The 22,171-nt window shown below is 44.1% G+C and overlaps 1 protein-coding gene across 4 annotated transcripts in view; it reads right to left on the bottom strand.

The window, feature by feature from the left end:
• Positions 1-1,640: 1,640 nt before the first annotated feature.
• The window catches only part of LOC147015954 (uncharacterized), an 87,719-nt gene continuing 67,188 nt past the window's right edge, over positions 1,641-22,171 (bottom strand). For all 4 annotated transcript variants that reach the window (XM_085848618.1, XM_085848620.1, XM_085848619.1 and 1 more), the window contains 3 exons: positions 9,566-9,945; positions 4,711-4,818; positions 1,641-2,711 (listed from right to left, as the gene is read on the bottom strand). In XM_085848618.1, the coding sequence (XP_085704744.1) occupies positions 2,337-2,711; positions 4,711-4,818; positions 9,566-9,945 (863 nt within the window). In that variant the 3' untranslated portion in view covers positions 1,641-2,336. The remainder of the gene's footprint in view (positions 2,712-4,710; positions 4,819-9,565; positions 9,946-22,171) is intronic.

The following is a 22,171-nucleotide window of genomic DNA, read 5'->3' as shown; positions in this document are numbered from 1 at the left end:
GTTTGCCCACTCCACACAAGGAAGGGATCTATCTGCACGTATATTAATGGAATAACTGACTTGGGACACCTGTATGTTGTATGCATAGGGTTCCGAGAATGTAACAATATTATATATATATATATACATATACATATACATATACACACATGCACACATACATTTGATGGTGTATTTATGTAAACATTTCGTTCCTATTTTAACCTCCGCCATCGAAGATGGACGGAGGTTACTGTTTTCACCCCCGCCTGTCTGTTTGTTTGTTTGTTTGTTTGTGAACAGTTTTACGGAAAAACTCCTGAACGGATTTCGACGAAACTTGGTGGGGAGATTAGGTATGGTCCAAGGATCATGCCATTAGATTTTGGACTTGGTCCAAAGTCCAATATGGCCACTATGGTGGCCCTTTTGAAAAAGATTTGAATTTTTGTTTTTGCATTTCTACCTGTTTTAAGTGATTTCCAACCAAAAATAAATAAATTTGTTAGAGAAAAAAAAAATTTTGCAACTTTTTTTCAAAAAAAATTTAGATTTTATTTGAAAAATATTTGAATTTTTTTGCATTTCTACATGTTTTAAGTGATTTCCAACCTCCCCCCCCCCCCCAAAAAAAAAATTGTTCGAGAAAAAAAAATTTGCACCTTTTTTTTCAAAAAAATTTCGATTTTATTTCTTTGACATTTCTACATGCGCGTCGATCTAGTTTAGTTTATTCAATCGTGGTTCAGTAGAGTCTGATCCGTTTTGACCTACAATGAATAGGATATCAGGTTCATTTAAGTAACCCAGCAGTATTGGCGGCGGAGGTTTTGCACTCTACCGAGTGCTCCCCCTCTAGTTACTATTCGCATTGTATTTCACTAATTATATTTGGTGTCTGTCATTTTAAGATCTATGGTTATTGTGACATTCCCCTGACTGTTAGGTAAATGTAGATTTTTTTTTTAACAAGTAAGCCTGCCATCTCACCTTCGTCATGCACAAATTTGTTTGTAAGATTTATTTCTGTAATTTAGAAGACATTGGTGTCTGTTGTACAAACATTTTATGGCAGAACTGCTTTCACAAAAAGTAGCTTGAATATCGAAAAGGTATTTTTTTTTAATAGGTTGATCTTTAATGTAATCAAGCTTACCCAACTAGCCTTGGTGGTGTAATGATTAGAGTGTCCGCTCTGAGTCTGGGAGGTCGTGGATCAAACCCCGGTCGAGTCTGCCCAAACACTTTAAAAGTGGTATGTGACGTTTCCTCGTTTCCTTGTTTGATGCTCAGCATTTCGAAGGACAGAGCATGGATAAACAATGCTGGGGAAGGCAATGGCAAACCCCCAAGAACAACCTTTTACAAAAACTGCTACAGCAGCACAATGCTCTGAAAAGAGTACGCTACATCAAATCATCAATATCTACACTTTTGTTCAGGCACGGCGATGCACCATCAGGATTCAGAGCTGCTCTTATTATCCAAGGCTTCATTGTGGGACGCAAGTTGGTTGTATCAGCTATGATCACGGGTGAGTACGTTTTGAGAGGCTGTCGCATACATACAGCCATATTTAGGATATGTTCAGGTCAAGACCCTCAAATAATGGACGGAAGATTTCTTTTTTTTTGTTGTTTTTAATAAAACGGATCCCATCACTCAATGATAAAGAAGGTACAGTTTTATTTCTTCACAAATATTTTTTAAAAAGGAAATAAATTCCAAATCATTGCCACAGTATCAATAAAAACAAAAGGATGTGGCCATGACGTGGAATTAGAAATCATTACAATGACTTACCAATTAACAGTTCAAGATGAACTCGGCACAAAACCTTTCAGCATGTTCCACAATCAATCATTCAAAGAGCCAAATATGGAGCAGGCATGGAAGTTATCAAAACACAAACGTAATATTACAAAACTTTTTCAGATATCCCATAAAAGATATGGAAGAATTTAAAAATAAAAAAAATTTCAGAAAGTTGTACATTTACCATATAAATGTACAAAAATTGTTTTTCAAAAGCAAACTTATCGTATCAGATAGTTCTACACACACGAAGCATTTGGAACAGCTTGCAAAGCCAGTGGCACTGCTCACCAGTACATCCTCTTCTCACAAATGTCGAGCAGAATAAAACCTTCGGACATAGCGCAACTCTTCACGGAGCATTTTTTAAAAAATGTTAAAAAGATCTTTACAAAAGTTGCCTTTAATTTACCTATTTAAGAACTCGCAATGCCAATGAGCAGAAACGACGATGTGTATGAAGCGTCGTTTTATGGCATAAAGTTCTCCAGCGTCGACGTTGGAACACATCGAGCCACAAGCAGGGCAGGCGGTGGGATTCATCAAAGCTGGAGATGGAAAGGAGCTGGTGATGTGGCACAATCGGCAGTCGACCAAGAATCAACATTTGAAAAAGCTTCTAACGCAGCAACATTGACATCTGCTGGACATTGTAAATAGTCTATATATCTGTGGGACTGGAAGCAGTTGCATGACGCCAAAGCGTGGTGCATTTTAGCCATGTCTCTCATTTGTATTGCTGAAGCTGAAGTGGGTTGCCTTGTGCTCGTATCCCAGAAATGTCTCGGAATTGGAGAAAGGAATGGAGACTCTGCTGCAAATGGCGATGCAAAAGGTGGTATATTATAATAACCGTATCCCGAGTCTGCCATCTGGTGTGGCTGGATGTAATCGGGGCTCGCGTTCCTCTGTCCGATCTGCACAAAAGAGTACGTACAACTTGCATGAGCAAACTATTTATTCTCCATGGTTTCCTTTTTAATGACAAAATAAATAATCCCTACTCAAAACGATGTACTTGACAAAATGTTCATGTCAGTACCATTGGATCAAATCAAATGTGTGTTAAAAGCATAACAGATCCTGCACTTTTCGGGCAAATATCGATATCTGTCTCAAGTAAAACAAAAGTTTGAAAATCCAATTCATTGCAGGAAATCTTTTTTTCACTTGTGCTAAATTCTCACCTGCTCACCCTTCCAAAGTCTGATTTTCCACCTGCATATGTTAGATTTTCCTCTTATTCTCCTGATTGATTAACAGTCTCCCTGTGTCTGTTGTCTCGTCATTCAAACATGCTGCCCTTCACTACCTCAAGTGCCTGGTGTTGGCTCAGTGGTTAGGGTGGTGGCTTGGGATCCTAGGGTCCTGAGTTCAAGCCCCGTCGGCCGCTGAATTAATACACCAGGGGGTTGATTCAGCCAATCATCCTTCCGGGGTCGGCGAAATGAGTACCAGTTCCAGTGTATGTACTGGTAGAGGGGCACTGCATCAGCGACACAGTCGCGCTTCAAGAAATGATAGCCACCCCGGCAGCTAAGCTGCCACACGACCACACACACGCACTACCTCAAGTGCTCATCTTTGCACATCGATGATTTCTTCTACACATGCTGGTCCTGTACCGATCCGAGCCAATCCCTCTCAAACTCATGTATGTGCCTCCCACGTGAAGAATAAACATACAAATTGAAGGCTGGAGATTCTGTGCAATGGAACCAGATGAGAACACTACGAAAACCCAGTCAATATTAGAATGATCCTTGACCATTCTTTGACCGACAAAACACATATCAATAAGCTGAAAGCAAAAGCCAGCACCCAAAATGATCTTCTTGGCAAACTGAGCAACTCAAAATTGGGAGCCAACACCATAACCGTCCAATCGACTGCACTGGCCCTGTGATTCTCCATGGCTGAATATGCCTGGGAGGTTTGGGAACACTTATCACATGTAAAGAAGACCGGCACAATATGAAACTCAAGCTGTCACTGTATCAGCGGATGTCTGAAACATACCAAGACCAGCAACCTCAATCTGTTCTCTGGAATGTCACCACCGCCCCACATTAGAAGGGCTGTAGCTAGCCAGAAAGAACGCCTCAGACAATCAATCGGAGGATGAAGGACACCCGCTCATGCCGAAGCTTCCTCAGCTTCTGTCCAACCACTGGATGGTTATATGTAACATGTCAATAAGGCTGAAACTGTGGGAAGAGAGATTGGAACGATCTTTGGAAGATGAACGCATGACCCTCAAGCCATCAGAGAAGCTCCAAACCTGCAACGGATAACCTGACGCAGCCTGAACAGACTACAACAGGTGGGCATCGGGAGATGCAAATCAAACATGTTGAGATGGGGATACACTGAAGATGCCGCACACTGAATGTGGCCTTGCTCCCCACCCCCCAGACCACAGAACATATATTGAGCAGCGGCAAGTTGCATGGGATATGTATGCCAAAGGATCGAGCAAGGCTAATGCTGTAGCGTTGGAGTGTGCTTGCCAATGGCAGGCGGAGGTGTGACGATACAAAATGAATGAACCTCTCCAAGCCATTGTATTGTTACTCTGCAGTTATTCCTCCTTTTGCATATCTATAAACCACACACACACACACACACACACACACACACACACACACACACACACACACACACACACACACACACACACACACACACACACACACACACACACACACACACTTTGATATAACCATTATGCCACTGAATCTGGTCAACAACTCAATTTTGTCACAAATTCGTTCGCTGGCCTTCAGCCAAAATTGCATAATTCTCTATATCCAGTCAAGTAAGTTGGTTTATCACAAATTAATGAGACCAGGACAAATTTCATTCGAGTCCAAAAATGACAAAACGACGTGGAACCCGAGGAGAAACTCCACTTACATAATTCATGCTTGGAGATGACATAATTGAGGACGGCGGTCTCTGGGGTGGCTTCGTTACGTACTGTCGCTTAATCTTCATCCTTCGATTTTGAAACCAGCATTTTACCTGCAATGAAAACACAACATTCAACAAGTTTATAGACCGGCAACACCCGAAATATGGTGTCAATACCCTTTCCATACAGCAGGGGGTCAGCGGTTAAACCCCCTTCACGTATACAAGGGAAAACTGCAATTAATCCCCCCCCCCACCCTTGAACCACTGCAGGGATCAGGTTAGAGGTGGGCGATTTATTTTGAGAGTACCACGTTTACAAACTTTGAGGGAAATTGGCCAAGCGGTTTTTGATTCCATGAGGTTCATCCACACATAATACAGAAAATCGGCGTATTTTGAGATGAAACCTATGACTAAAGAGGAGCGTCATCTTTGTTCAACATCCAAGTTAGCAGGACAATTTAGCAGTACCGTAATCATCTGAGTTGTATGGTTCTCAATTAACCCCCCCCCCCCCCCCCCGTGAAATCAAAGCTTAAATGTGTCAGACACTGCAATGCATTGCGCCATTTATAGTTCTTTGAGAAGAGGTTCTGCCTTGTTGTCCCATTTGCAAATGCCTGTTAAATGCGACGTCTCATCATATCAAGGTCAATATATTTTCACAAAGCAATAATCTCGAACAAAGTTCCCCCATCGGCGTCGTGCCAATTCTGGTATGTGCTTTTAAACATTGTGAAAATGGTGCTCGAAGTTGAATTTGTGACTGACAACTCCATTTTGGGATGGAAAATATAACTCATTAATATTCAGAGGTTACATAGATAGAGGGGAAGCCACTCTTGGTTTCATGGATCAGCGTGGAGTGGCTATCTAGCCACAGGCCACACAATAGCACATCATTTGGCAACACAATCCATTTTAACAAATGAACCAATGGTTGAATAAACTGAATGTCTTGAAAAGTGAAAAAAAAAAATCAATGCAGTTAAACAAGTTTGCCATAAAGGAACCGGTCTAGTGATATGTATTCACGCAAGGAAATTTGGCGCAGGGGGAGGAGGAGGCCATTCAGCCCATCATGCCTGCGCTGCACCAACCACAGTATTGTCGCCAATCCACGTACTAGCAAACCACTATGCACACATACCCCCACACCCCCTTCCATCTTCAATGGATCCAGGCACCAATCTAAATCCCATTTAAACTTATCCACACCCTCCGCAGCCACTACCTATCAGGGGAGACCATTCGATGCATTAACCATTCTCCGAATGAAAGACCCCTGCCTTAAAATGGTCCCAACTCTCCTTCACCCTCAAGCTATGGCCCCCCTAGTCCTAACACTGTCCAATCCACTGAAAAACTCCACTGCACCTCCAGTGCCTTCAGAAAGTATCCACACCTCTCAACTTTTTCACATTTTGTTGTTACAGCCTGAATTTAAAAATGGATTAAATTTAAAGCTTTTATCACTGATCTACACAAAATACTCCATAATGACAAAGTGAAAACATGTTTTTGGAAAGTTTTACAAATTAATTAAAATTTAAAAGCTGAAATTTCTTGAGTCAATAAGTGTTCAACTCCACAACTATTGCACTCCAAATTGAGCTCAGGTGCATCCAATTTCCTTGGATCATCCTCGAGATGTCTCGACAACTTGATTCAAGTCCGCCTGTGGCAAACACAATTGATTGGACGTGTTTTAGAAAGAAACACACCTTTCTATATAAGGTCCCACAGTTTACAGTGCATGGCAGAGCAGAAACTCGACCATGAATTCCAAGGAATTGTCTGTAGAACTCCGAGATATATAATAATTGTGAGGAGGCATAGATCTGGGGAAGAGTATAAAACAATTTCTAGAGTGTTGAAAGTTCCCAAGAGCACAGTTAGCTCCATCATAAGGAAATATAAAGAATATGGAACTAGCCAGACTCTTCCTCGAGCTGGCCATCCGACCAAACTGAGCAACCGGGAGGTGACCAAGAACCCAATAACCACTCTAACAGAACTGCAGAGTTCCTTGGCTGAGATGGGAGAACCTGCCGGGAGGACAACAGTCTCTGCAGCACTTCACAAGTGTAGGCTTTATGGGAGAGTGGCCAGACGGACGCCACTACTGAGAAAAAGGCACACGACAGCACACCTGGTGCTTGCACAAAGTCACACGAAAGACTCAGAGCATGAGGCAAAATATTCTGTGGTTTGATGAGACGAAAATTGAACTCTTTGGCCTGAATGCAAAGTGTGATGTCTGGCAGAAACTGAGCGCAGCTCATCACCCATCCAACACCATCCCTACCGTGAAGCATGGTGGTGGCAGCATCATGCTTTGGGATGCTTTTCAGTGGCAGGGACTGGGAGACTTGCAAGGCTGGAGGGAACAACGAATGGAGCCAAATACAGGGAAATCCTTGAGGAGAACCTGCATCAGAGTGCAAAAGATCTTGGACTGCAACGAAGATTTACATTCCAACAGGATAATGACCCCAAGCATACAGCCAAAGCAATGCTGGAATGACTTCAGAACAAGAACGTGAAGGTCCTTGAGTGGCCCAGCCAAAGCCCAAACTTGAATCCCATCGAGAATCTGTGGAAAGACTTGAAGATTGATGTTCACCGACGCTGCCCATCCGACTTTACAGAGCTTGAGCAAATCTGCAAGGAAGAATGGGAGAAAATCCCCAAATTCAGATGTGCAAAACTGATACAGACGTACCCAAGAAGACTCGAAGCTGTAATCGCTAACAAAGACACTTCTACAAAGTATTGACTCAGGGGGTTGAATACTTATGAAAGTAGATATTTCGGTATTTCATTTTCAATGGATTTGTAAAAATTTCTAAAAAATATGTTTTGACTTTGACATTTATGGGATATTTAGGTGTAGATCGGCAACAAAATTTTTTTTAATTTAATCCATTTTAACTTCAGGCTGTAACACAATAAAAATGTGGGAAAAAAAATCAAGGGGTGTGAATACTTTGTGAAGCCACTGTACACGTCCACAATCCACATCCTTCATCATCTTAAACATCTCGATCAGATTTCCTCACCACCACCTCCTTTCCAATGTATAAAGTTCCGTCTCCCTCAAACATTCTCATAGCTTTAGTCGAGGTAGCCCTGGAATCAAACTCGTAGCTCGGTGTTGTTCCCTCTCTGTGGGTAGCTACGTCCTTCCTCAGATGTGGTGACCAAAACTGTCCACGACGTTCTTGAGGAAGCCTGATTAAATTCCTCTGCAGTGTTAAAACCACCTCTTTTGATTTATCATTTATCCCTTCAGGAATAAAACTCCTTTAGCTTTGCCTAATTAGCTGCCTGGCACTGATGTCGTCTACTTCCTGGCATATCTATTACCGTCCCCAGATCCTTCTCTGTGACACCGTCAAAAACTGCCCCTTACATCATGAAAATCCCCATTTTCATGATTCTTACCCATTTCCCAGCACCTTACTTTTCTGGATGTAAATTGCATCTGCCAATCCTTTGACCAGCCTATTAAAGTATCTCGACTTTCCTGTTATCTGATCACCATTCCTTTGCTTTCCGTCATGTGCAAATTTGGAAAGCATACATTGTTCGAATCCAAATAATTGATTATAAATTGTGAATGTTAATGGTCCCAGGACCAATCCATGAGGAACCCCGCTACTTACATCTACCCAGCTAGACATCGTCCCACCCACAGCCACTCTGTTTCCCCATAACCAATGTAGTTTCCAAAGCAGTTAGCGCTACTCCACCAGCCACTCCGCAAACCCCCCCCCCACCTTCACCAACAACCTCCAATGCAGTAACTCATCAAATGCCTTCTGAAAGTCAATATATTCTACATCCACTGCCATTCCCTCATCCACCCAATGAAAAAACAACTTCGTACAACTCCAATAAATTTGTTAAACGTGACCTCCCTTTGGTAAACCCATGCTGACCTTAATTAATGTCTCCAACACCTTCCCCACAACTGAAGCCAAGCTAACGGGGTCTATCGTTCCCCTATTCTTCTCTGTAACCTTCGTTAAATAATGGTGTTCCATTTGCTGCTCTCCAATCCTCTGGTACCTGTCCTGACTCCAACGAGTTGTTAAGGATATCCGGGGAACGCCACGCTCGTCTGCTCATCCACCTCCCGCAACGCTTCCTCTCGGATGAATATTATCTGGCCCTGGAGCTTTATCATCCTTTAGTTTTTTCGTAGCTGCTTCTTCACCTCATCTACTCTTAAATGGATCTCTTCTAAACTAGATACTCTCTGCCATTGGAAGCTCCCTTAACTGTTCCCGCGTAAATGTGGAGCAAAAAAAAAACTAATATTCCTGCAATCTCAGACTCATCAACCACCAACTCCCCTGGGCTATTCCTCAATGGGCCGACACTCTTAACCCTTTCCTTACCTCTTATATACTTTTAAGTTGTCTTGTTGTTATGTTTAGTATTCTTGGCAACATACATTTAGTTTTTCCCTTTTGGCCTGGCGAGTTATTTTCTTCACTCCTCTGTTTCTTCCTATATTGGCACGAGTCGGACTCCAGTGCTGTTATTTTTTTGTTCTGAATAAATGCCTTCTGCTTATCCTTAATTACACCGTGCACCTCCCTGCTCAACCACCCTCTTCTATCTTTGCCTCTACCACCCACCTCACTGGAATATACCTACTCTGCACCGTCCACATTTTCTCCTTAAAGGTCACACATTTCTCCAATGAAGACCAAGCACTCATTAACTTTACCCAATCTAAAGCTCCCAAATCACCTCTCACACCCTCAAAGTTTGCCATCCGAAAATCCAACAACCTTACACCACGATCCCGAACTTCTCATGTAATGCTAATTTGAACGCATACCTGGACCTCAGTAAGTCCCAGCTCCTTGGCAAGGTCTTGTCGTTTTTTCTGCGACACATATCTGTGTTCTTCGAATGTCTGCTGCAAGACGTGCAGCTGGTGCAGGCTGAAAACAATGCGCCGCCTCCGCTCACCAGGTGACTTGCTTGTACTGGCACAACTCGGGGTAAAATTATTGGATTTGGGGCTTTGGTCCTGACAGTCAGAAGTATTTGAGTTTTGGACGATGGCCTCAGAAATGCTTTCTAGAGGTCCACTGTTGTTGTGCTCGTTCTTGATGTGAAAGTCAGTCAAGTTGGTATATGAAGGCTGATGAGAAACAAAGGTCGTTGGTGGATGAGTTTCATTATTTTGCAGTTGGTACATGAAGGGCACAAAATCTGATGGGAGAGATGAGACAACAAATAAAAGTTTAAAATAAAAACCTTTTTAATAATACATTATAAACAGTTATAATTTTAAGCTCCTTCCTTCCCCCAATGGTGTTTTACCTTCCTCCAGACCAACCACCATCATCATCTGTTGTCAGACCTTCGTCCAATAAAGTACATAACCTGATGCCAACAACTTCTGGTTCTACATACATTCTTACCATCCCCTTTGTTGGTTCATGTCCCACTTTGATCTCATGAAACACCTCAATGATCCCGAACCAAGATACCTACTATACATGTGGTTCTTATGTGTCATTTACATGTTGTAATGAACACCACGCCGAGCCCTACCAGACTCGAACCTGGTGATGTGGGAGTTAACGCTCCGCAAGACGGCCCGAGTGTGAAGGCTTTAATTTAAACTGGATCACTCCCAAACTGGCAGCAGAAACGTTGAAATTCTCAATTTGGTTGCACACGCCGATAACTCAAGCGCGTCGGCTGGTAATTTATTTACGCACGAAGAAGCGGTCGATCCTGGAACCATGGATTTAAAAGGTATATTAAAATATGTGAAAGAAACAGGACAGAAAGCACATAAAACAAATACAATGGCACTCGAAAGAGTGCATACCTCTGCCAGGATGAACAGTTTACGTTTTGTATCCCACTAATAGGCCGGATCTGTATCCGGGCCTGAACCAAAATGTAATCAGTTTGTTCTCGTCACCTGCCCGACTCATCCACCAGATTTTGTCATAATCCGTCCACAACTTGAAACATCATACTACAGTAGACTAGGCGTAAGTCGGCAGCGTGTAACTCGTCACTTCGCCTAAGTCGGCAGCGTCAAAAAGTCCCGAATTTATCTCATGTTAAGTCCCTATGAATAAAGAGTCATCCCTCTGTAAGTCGTCATCTCTAAGTCATCACTTCCTCTAAGTCATCAGATTTTGTCCGTTCTCACGTAATGGAAACTCAAGTAAATTACCACTCCTAACTCGTCACATGGAACTGCTGCCTCGTGAGAATCCCGATTTCATGGAATCGTGATGCTCGCTCATTGGTTTACACCGCCAGTGATAGGTTATTTATAACTGCGTACACACGTTGATCGCACTGCAGGCAGGACAATGGCGACTAAGTGTAAGCTTACAACTAAAACCTACCAAGAAAAATACGACATTATCCAGTTTTGCGAGGCAAACCCACTGATGAAGAAAACAGCCATAGCTGAGAAGTTGGACATCAAACGGCAGACATTGAATGATATCTTGAAGAATAAAGGCACGATGTTTGGACAAGTGGAGAAGATCGCGAGGCCGGTGGTAAGTGTGAAACGTGTGAAATGTGTGTCCTTTGAAGATGTCGATGACGCGCTCATCATCTGGTTTCGGCAAATGTCGGCTCAGCCAAATATTTGGTTGAACGGTGAAATGTTGCTGCTGAAGGCACGTAAATTCGCTGCGGACCTCGGGCATGATGATGCCGAGACCTTGCCGATGCACTGGATAGACAGATTCAAAGTGAGGTGGGGAATCGGCAAGGTCAAGAAGTGCGGCGAATCGGGCAGCGTGGATTTGGCAGTGGTGCACGACTGGAACGATGGCAAATTGAAAGACATCTTGGAAAGGTATCAGCCTCAGGATGTGTACAATGCCGATGAGACTGGGCTTTTCTGGCAGATGCTGCCAGAAAAGTCTCTGGGGTTCGTTGGTCAATCCCATCATGGTGATAAGCAGGCGAAGTTGTTGTCTTACAGTTGTTCATTATCTTTACTTTTGATAAACTGATTCATGAATTCCATCTTTGCTTGATCACTTTCCAACTCGCAAATGAACCCTGACCTATGCCCTGAGGATTGTGTTTTCCTTTTGGTACAATAGCCGGCTCTCACACATACGTGTCCAGGCCACGCGCGACTTCATCCTTCACCCCACAGTCATCATGAATGTTCGCATACGCGCAAGTCGTCACTTTTTTCTCGGTCCCGATGGTGACGACTTACGCCTAGTCTACTGTGTGTATATATATATATATATATATATATATATATATATATATATATATATATATATATATATATATATATATATATATATATATATATATATATATATATATATATATATATATATATATATATATCGCTTTTGGCCAGATCTCTCAAGTGTGAAGAATCACATTAAAAAAAAATTGTGTCTGAATCTGGATCTTTACCAAAATCGAATCAATTCGCCTTTGTCACACGCACAACCTGTCCACTGGGGTTTGTCCGAATCCGTCGAAACATTTTGAAATATCATGCTCAATTTTGTTTTGGTTCTATCTCACAATGGTGAAGAATCACATTAAGAAATCAAAAAAATATTCTCCAATCCGGATCTGGATCTTCACCAAAAACCAATCAATTTGTCCTCGTCACATACCCAAACTGTATACCAAGTCATCCCAATCAGTCCATACCTTTTTGAGAGATATCCTGTTCGCAAACAGACAAACTGGGGAAAAACAAAACCCCTGTCCACCTTTGGTGGTGGAGGTAATAACAATTACAGAAACAAATATTAAGAAGAATGAAGCAGTCCTATTCAGAAAATAAATCATGCTTATCTATATATATATCTATATATATATATATATATATATATATATATATATATATATATATATATATATATATATATATATATATATTACTAAAACTCTCATCTTGTATGTATATGTATGTGTGTTCCCGAAATACAGCCAAAACGGTACACGATAGCGCAACATTTTTCCAGCCACCTTACTCAGCATTCTCCTGCGGTGTGCAGTATCAAGTTTCGTTGAAATCGGGCAACAAGAAAAATTATTAAGAAATCAATTCCCGATTCAGTCAAGTACTCTTCGGGAGTATTATCAACTGCTGTCACAACGGGAACCCAACGGGTTCACGGGTCGTCTAGTAACCTTTTAAGATCTCGCTCTAGTCTAACTTTCCCTATCCTGAAAGGCACACTCATTCGAGAGGTAGTTGGACACACAGAAGGACAAAAGGGGTTATAAGATGCAGCTGGGATAAAATAAATAATACAGTGGTTCAGGTAAGGTTGAGCTGAGCGAGGCACCGTTGCCGAGATTGGATGGGGCGAACAGTTAACAATTTCCCCATGCACAACGTGCTGTGCGTTGGATCTCCAGCCAGTACGGACGAACTCGCCGCCGTCATTCCCATGACCACAGGATAGGTTCTTCCTTCCCCTAAGGAGGGTGGTCTAAAGAACCATGAGCGATGCTCCTGTAGGGAGTCCTGCTCATGACTTCTGTAGAGAGGCTGGGAGAAACCACATGTGGACCTCACTATCCAGATTCCCTGCTCAAAACTGTCCCTCGCGTAAGGTCATCGGGCGCGCTGATTGGTTGTCTGGCTCGAGCACACTGTTGGGGTTGTGCGATTCAAAAGCAACACATCCACTTCAGCTCATCGGCCATTGGTCGCAAGGCCGGTGAAGAGAAAGAGGTAAAGAGATGAATCAAATATATAAATGAGAAATAAGCACATTTAACAGTGAAAAATACAGGGGGTTTGGAGGATAAACAAGGCTTGACTAAACACGATCTTGGCAGGCCTCAATTGGAGTTTCCAATAAATCGACTCCAAACATGCAAATGACAGTATAACTAATTAACTCTACGATACAACTAATCAACCCTTCAAGAGTCCATTTTCATTAATATCAAGTGGCTCGTGCTCAGTCACCCTGAGCGGGCGGCTCGTGCTCCGTCACCCTGAGCGGGCGGCTCGTGCTCCGTCACCCTGAGCGGGCGGCTCGTGCTCCGTCACCCTGAGCGGGCGGCTCGTGCTCCGTCACCCTGAGCGGGCGGCTCGTGCTCCGTCACCCTGAGCGGGCGGCTCGCGAAATAAACCCGATTTCTGAGTGACTTCCCATATTAAGGTGTTTTCTAAATTATTGAGCCAAATTATATATTTTTTTTCCACCTGTCACACGCAGCTCTATATAAAGATTAATCTTTGTGAACATCTCCCTGAAACATCTACATACATGCAACATTGTTTTTCAGTGAAAGGTGCTCAAGGTTTTTGGGTTGTACGCAGTAAGTAATGCGCTTAGTAAGCACACTGACTCCACCCTGTCGATTCCCAAAAAATTGCCGATATTGGACAATTAGGTGTGTGTGTGTGTGTGTGTGTGTGTGTGTGTGTGTGTGTGTGTGTGTGTGTGTGTGTGTGTGTGTGTGTGTGTGTGTGTGTGTGTGTGTGTGTGTGTGTGTGTGTGTTTTCATAAAGCATAACATATTCTCTCTGCTAACTCCCCTACCCCCATCTATCTGTCTCTATCTCTATCTCTATCTCTGTCTCTCTCATCCTTGCTCTCCCCCCATCCCCCAAATATAGTTCAGCACCCTCCTCCCACACCTCCCTCACTCTCTCCTCCCTGTCGCTGTCTCTGTCTCTGTCTCTGTCTAAATCCGAACGGTGGTTATGTCAGGGCGGTATTTGACTACGGACACATCAGGGCGGTGTTTCTCTCCGGGCCGTGTTTAGAGTATGACCGGTAGAAAATGGATTTCAGACATTATTTTGTTTCAATCTTCACTGTTATTCTATGCAGAATGATTTTGAAGAGACAGTATGAATCATAGTTAACACTCCACCACACATCTGCCTTCCCTTCCTCTCACATCACACTGTCTTCCCTTCTCTCTCCCTTCCCCTCCACCTCCTCACTCCCCGCTCTCTCTCCCTCACCCCTCTCTCCCTCTTCTCCCCTCTAGTATTCCCATCAGCAAAGCAACAGTAAGCATTTGCTAGTATGTGTAAATGTATAAAAACACACACACACACACACACACACACACACACACACACACACACACACACACACACACACACACACACACACACACACACACACACACCGCTGCGATGACGGGAACACTGAGATGGGGGGGAGGACGACAAAGAGGGGGGAGTTAGAGAAGGGTGGGGGGGAGAGTGCGGAGGTAGGAGATAGAGGGGGAGCAAGGAGGGGTGGGAGAGTGAGGAGGGAGAGATAATGAGAAAGGGGGGGGGGGGTTGCGAGAGTTGAGGGAAAAGGAAAGCAGACGTGTGGTGGAGCATCAACTGGGATTCATACTGTTTCATCAAAATAATTCTGCATAGAATAACAGTGAAGATGGAAACAAAATAATGTCTGAAATCCATTTTCTACTGGTCATGCCATAAATACCACCCAGAGACAAACACTGCCCGGACGCATCCGGAGCCAAGCTGTCCGGAGACAAACTCCCGTTCGGATACAAGAACCGCTCGGACACGTCCGGAGACAAACTCCCATCCGGACATATATATATATATATATATATATATATATATATATATATATATATATATATATATATATATATATATATATATATATATATATATATACATACCATCTTGACACGTCTGGAGACAAACCGCGCCCAGACTTAACCACTGTCCAGATACACTACCAGTCAAAAGTTTTAAAACACCCCCATTTCCCAGTTTTTACTGAAATTTAAGCAGTTCAAGTCCAGTGAATAAAGTGAAATGGTACAAAGTTAAGCGGTAAACTGCCAGAGGTTAAAAAAAAAGTTTAAGTTACCAAAAACTGAAAAATAATGTAAATATCAGAGTTGTTCCCTTTTCAGGGAACAGGTAATGGGTTAACAACTGCAGCTGTTCTGCAGCAATGGAAGTAAATTAAGCCTTGAAAGTTAATGCAAACAATTCCTACAGGTGTCCCAACTTTTGTTGATTAGTTATAAACCCTCTGTCTTTATAAAAGCAGTGTTGGAACAGACTGTGTTGCTGCACCCTCTGAAGCATTGTTTAGACAATATTGCACTGCAGGAAGTAGTATATTGCTCTCATAATGGTGATAAAAAGACAATTAACAAAGGCAAACAGACAGACCATTATAACCCTTAAAAGTGTAGGTCTTTCCTTTGGAGGAATTGCAAAGGAAGCCAAGGTATCAGTGAGTATAGTTTCCAACACCATCAAAAGGCACTTGGACATCACAGCTTAACACTGGTCGAAGTAAGGAAGTCTCAGTTTCAACTGTGAAGAGAAGACTTCGAGCTGCAGGTTTGACAGGTCGAGTGGCAGTCAGAAAGCTATTGCTAAGATGGCAAAATAAGAAAAAGAGGCTTGCCTGGGCCACGAAGCACCACCAGTGGACTACTGAAAACTGGAAGGTCTTATGGACTAATGAATCAAAATTTGAAATCTTCGGATCATCATGCAGGGTTTTTTATGCCATCGAGTAGGTAAAAGGATGGTTCCTCAGTGAGTGACACCAACTGACAAACATGAAGGAGGAAGCGTGATGATCTGGGGCTCTTTTGCTGGATCCAGGGTCAGCGACTTACACAGAGTGACTGGCACCCTGAACCAAAAGGGCTACCACAGCATTTTGCAGTGCCATGCAATACCCTCTGGTCTATGCCTAGTTGGTCAGGAGTTCATCCTACAGCAGCCCTGTGCTTCGCGTATTCATGGACAATTTTTTTTTCCACGAGCCGCATTAAAAATGAGCTGTATGTACATACTGTGGTGTACTACTATGCAAAAACACATCTTCCATGAGCCAAGTACATAACAGTTTGAAAACACATCTTCCACCAGGCACATAAGCCTGGTGTTGGCTTTGCAGTTGGAGTGGTGGCTTGGGACCCTAGGGTCCTGAGTTCGAGCCCCATGAGCTGCTGAATTAACACCAGCGGGTTGACTCAGCCTGTCATCCTTCCGAGGTCGGCAAGATGAGCACTAGTGTGGACTGGTAATAGGGGCACTACATCAGTGGCAAAGCCACGCCCCTAACCAATGATGCAACCAGCAGCCAAAAAGGCTGTACATGATGGGAACCAGGCACATCATGAATGAGCTGTATGTACATACAGTACTTCACACAAAAACATATCTTCCACGAGCAACATATATAACAGTTCTAAAACATATTGTTACGGTTGTGGAAATTCGCATTACACCATAAAGAGTCCTCAGGTGAGATTTCTAGGTAAGTCCATGTGTAGTTAGCCCAAACCCGTTGTATAGAGGGAATATGTGCGATTCATCTGGGCTGCGACGCTTTGAGTTAGTCATTTTTTCTTTCTCTATTATTATTTTTGACCATTAAGCCACCAACAACGCAAACAGCCACTACCTTTACCTTCACAACTCCATCCCGCAAACATCGCTTTACCGCCATTCCCAAATGACACCATAACTATCAAACCACCACCGAAAACCCTCCACCACCTTCGCCTTTCTCCTTCACAACCAACAACCGCACCACCTGTGAACACTGAACGTCAGGCTGCCTAGGGCCCGTTCGGCGATTGGTGTCAAACGCACCGAGCCGCGAGCGTGAATGGCGGCCTTTCCGAGGGGAAAATTCGGATCCAAAATGCTTCACGCCCACTTCCCCTCCATCCAATGGGTGAACGCGAGGCGGCTTGGCCCCGCCTCCAAGCGCGTGTATGTGAAGTCCGTTTATGCAAATATGCAGATCCAGGGAGGTTCACGCCCCTTTTTGCCCGACCAATGGCTGAAGAGAGGGTGGCGTGGCCCCGCCTCCAATCGCATTTTGATCCGCATATTTGCATATCGGCTCCTCCTGAGACCTATAAAGAGACGAGCGCAAGGCGACTCGCGAGGAGTGTGTGGAACTGGTGGAGCTAAGCGCGAGTTGGGAGCGCGAGTTGGGAGAAGAGCGGGGCAGAGCTGAGTGGAACTGAGAGAGGGGGAGTCGAGCTTGGAGAGAAGTTGCGGAGGAGTTGCAGGGAAGACAGCGGACGGCGACGAGGTCGCAGTGTGGGGGTCGCTCGACTCGTCGTGAGATCCAGGCCGGCCAGCCATACCCCTCTCCCTGAGCATCAACGATTTCCCCCCCCCATTCGCGCTAAGATAGTGCCGAGGGGGGCCCCCGTTCCCCCCACCCTAAGCGTGGTGCCAACGGGACCGCTCGCGCGGAGCACGACGGAGAGGACTCGCCGACCACGCCAGGGCACTGAGTCGGGGCGCAGCGGCGCGAACATTGCGGCTTGCCCGCCATCGAGTCACAAGGATGCGGGTAAGACGTCCCCGGTCTCGTGGTCCTGGCCGATCTTCCGGGATCCACGTTCATTTGGTCTACGGGCCTGTCTGCCTCCTTGCCTGTGAGGGTGGCTTTCTTCCTTTGCTTTTTGCGTAAATGCTTGTGGTGGCGCCGTCTTTGAAGTAGAACTGTGTAAGTGTTGCCGTGTGTACGCGTGTAGTCGTTTATAACTCTGCATTTGCTTTTTGTATGGCTGTATGTGCGTGCGTGCGCGTGTGCGTGTGCGTGTGCGTGTGCGTGTGTAAAATGCTTGCTTGTTGAACTGTTCCCGCTCTGCTTCGTCTCCTTCCTTTTTATTGACTCTCCCTCCTGCATCGTATGAGAGATTTGTCGTGGGTTTAAAACGCCCGGTAATTAATCGGAACCGTCAAGGCCGACGATAACTCCACTCGGTTATCCCTGTAATACGGAATGAACCGCTTCAGCGGTTCGTGTCCGGAGTCGGCCTGTGGCGTGGTACAATCGCCCGGTCGATCACTTGTGCAGGTACTTAGGTAGATCGGATTTGGCGAGCAACCCTATCCTGCACGGGTGGGCAATTGGGACGATCGTGGTGAGGTTAAACTCCCACCCGTGACTGGCTCCGGGCGATAGTTCCCGGAGGGTCACGACTGAATTGTCCGTCCGGTGGGTGACGTGCCGCGATTCGAGTTACGTGGCCGATCGCACGCCGGCGCCGGCGGGCGCGAATTCGCAACAATATATTTCACCAGGCACGTTGTAACCAAGCTACATTGCTTGTTCCACTGTTCTGTTATAAACGCTTCACCGCATCTATTATGAACTGAAAAAGATGTCCCCCCCCACCCCCCTGCCCCTCCACTTCTTAAGAGTTTCACAATTAAAATGTTTCACCACACCACATCTAACATCTGCTGTGTAAAACATTCACGTGATGCTTGCATATAATTAAAATGCTTCACCACATCTACCCCCAGGCCCCACTGAGTACCTCTGGTTAAACATTCTATCCTCCAAAATCCCCCACAAACAATGGGTAGATTACTCACCCCTCCCGCAGCATGTATGCACCACGTCCTGGGTCTGCCTCGTCCCGCTGCCTTGACCGGGGTTTTGCCTCTCGTTATGCTCATTGATCAAACATGGCTCCCTAGCGCAAGATCAATGCCGGAGATATGTCGACTGCCAAGAGGCAGAAGAAAGTGATGAGCCTGAGTCACAAATTGGATTTGCTGGACTGGCTGGCGAGAGGACAGAGTGTGGCCTCTGTGGACAGACTGTTTGGAGTCAACAAATCCACCGTTCGCTACATACGGAAGAACGAGTAGACGATCCAGGAAAGTGTTATGGCGAGTGCCGTACCAAGCACCAAAATGGTCACCCACATCCAGGATGCTTTGATGACATGGAGCCTGAGGAGTTGGATGCTCTTATCGCCTTGCATACTGAAGAGTTGGAAGCCATTACAAAGGTTTCCAAGGAGAAGGAAGAGGACTCAGCAGTGATGAGAAGGAAGAGGTGTCAAGGTCCTAACTCACAGTCAAGTTCCTGGCTCAGATACTGCAGGACATGCGGTCAGTTACCAAGAGGCTGTTAGATGCCGATCCGGTCATGGAGCATTGCCTCAAGTTCACGAGGGGGTTGGATGACGTGATGCTCCCATACAAGGAGCTACATCAAAATCTGCGGCAATCTGCCTGGCAGCTCTCAATCATGGAGTTCTTCCGCTCTGGTCCATCCATCTCAGGAGCACCAGCACCCTATCCTGCCTCGTCTGCCTATCTTGCATCCCCTTCGGTGAGCAACTCATCAGGATCCTCGTTTTTTTTTTTTTGTCACTTTATACTATGATTGGTTAATCACTATAAATAAACCGTTAATCACATTCCTTCAATAAACATCGTAAACAGTATCTGGTGTTGTCTTTTTTTTTAAGCATTTTTTATGAAACTGTTATGTTTTCTATGAAACTAATTATTTTCGAACGACTTCAATCATGGACAATCCATTATCAATATCAATACTGCAGATATTAGACGTACCCTCCTTGAAGATTAATGGAAACCACAACCACATTTCTATTCTGTCGGACCCAGCTATTCGCGGGACTTGCATTCCTGAAAAATGCCGCGAATGTCGGGAATCGTATTTTTAACCTCCGCCATCGAAGATGGACGGAGGTTACTGTTTTCACCCGTCTGTTTGTTTGTTTGTTTGTTTGTGAACAGTATTACGGAAAAACTCCGACGGATTTCGACGAAACTTGGTGGGGGCATTAGGTATGGTCCAAGGATCATGCCATTAGATTTTGGATTTGGTCCAAAGTCCAATATGGCCGCTATGGTGGCAATTTTGAAAAAATATTTGAATTTTTGTTTTTGCATTTCTACATGTTTTAAGTGATTTCCAACCAAAGAAAAAAAAATTGCAACTTTTTTTTCAAAAAAAATTTAAATTTTATTTGAATTTTTTTTGCATTTCTGCATGTTTTAAGTGATTTCCAACCCACCCCCACCCCAAAAAACAAATTTTGCACCTTTTTTTTCAAAAAAAATTCTATTTTTTTTTTTTTTGGCATTTCTACATGTGCGTCGATCCAGTTTAGTTTATTCAATCGTGGTTCAGTAGAGTCTGATCCGTTTTGACCTACAACAAATAGGATATCAGGTTCACTCAAGTGACCCAGCACTATTGGCGGCAGAGGTTTTGCACTCTACCGAGTGCTCCCCCTCTCGTGTTTTTTGTTTTTAATTTGTTTTTGTACATGGTCGAGGCTCGTGGAAGAATGATTACACAGAACAAGTCAGGACACAACATAGCAAAGGGAACAGCAGGAGAAAGAGGAAACACCAACAGCAGGGTGGAGGGAGAAAGTTGATGGAGATGGACAAACAAGGGATGCAGGTAACGATGAGGGCAAGGGAGAATGCAAAGGGTGGACAATGTGGATACACAGGCAAAATTGTGTTTGACCAGTTTGTGATTTTTGTCAAGGTCTGAGGAGAGGGGAGAGGCTGCAGCCCGTCTATCAGAAGGATGGGAGATCTCACGGCAGAGTGTGGAGTCAGCAAAGAGATAAAGAGGATTTTCCAGAGAGTCAGTGAGTTCATTGATGAAGATTAGGAATAATATGGGGTTTAGAACACTGCTTTGGGGTACTCCAACCTTGACAGGGAGAGGAGATGAGAGGGTTCTGTTGAGAGCCACATGTTGGCTGGAAGAGTGGAGAAAGTCAGTGATCCAAGAGTGGAGACTTTGGCCTTGGATTCCATAGGCAGACAGTTTGCAGAGCAAAGCAGGATGCAAAACTGGATCAAAAGTTCAACACATGTCCAGAGAGATGGCCCTAATCTCATGTCTGATATTGAAGGCCTCCACCATTGTTGGGAGAGTCGAAGCAGCATGTCCAAGGTAGAGTGACCAGGTCTGAATCCAAATTGATGATCTGAGATGAGGCTGTTGGAGAAAAGGAATGATTTTATGTCAACTGCGATGATGGATTCCATGACCTTGCTGATGATTGGAAGTAAGCTAATTGGGCTATAGTTAAGGATATTTGTTTTTGCACATTTTTTTAAGCAATGCTGTGATGTTCACCGATTTCCAATTCCCCAGGTAGTATAGGAGACCAATACTGAAGTGTTACAAAAAAAAATTAAAAAAAATTTAAGGGAATATATAAAGCACGAATACAGAAGCCGGTCACACTTTATGACCCACAAATACGCAGGGTCCACAAATAGCGAATAGCGGGGTCCGACAGTACTGTGTATATTCCTAATCAATGCACGACCAAACTTCTTTTTTTTTTCCTAATTCCACAAGGCTCACCAATGTGCTCTTTCATACAGGACAAGCACACAAGTAAAATAAATAAATAAATAAGCCATCCTATTATGCTGTGTCAAGTGCGTGTCAACCATCTCTTATGCTCTCACTGACTCTCTTCTCCTCTCAAGCTGAAGCTCTGCTTTTTCAGGACGATGTAGTTTGCCTTTGCCTTGTATCTTTGTACCACTTCACCCTGTTGTCATCATATCTACCAGGCGCCATTGGTTGTGTCCAGCTCTTCAATGAGCCTTGACCTCTGTATAAAAACCCAGCACAGTATCAAGCACCAAGCTGTATACTGATGAGAA

Source organism: Eptatretus burgeri, chromosome 12 (genome assembly GCF_056783735.1).
Source record: "Eptatretus burgeri isolate ZD-2024b chromosome 12, Ebu_testis_v1, whole genome shotgun sequence".
NCBI classification, from domain to species: Eukaryota; Metazoa; Chordata; class Myxini; order Myxiniformes; family Myxinidae; genus Eptatretus; species Eptatretus burgeri.
Note: the sequence above shows the minus strand (reverse complement) of the source record. Positions and strands in the feature narration are given on the sequence as shown.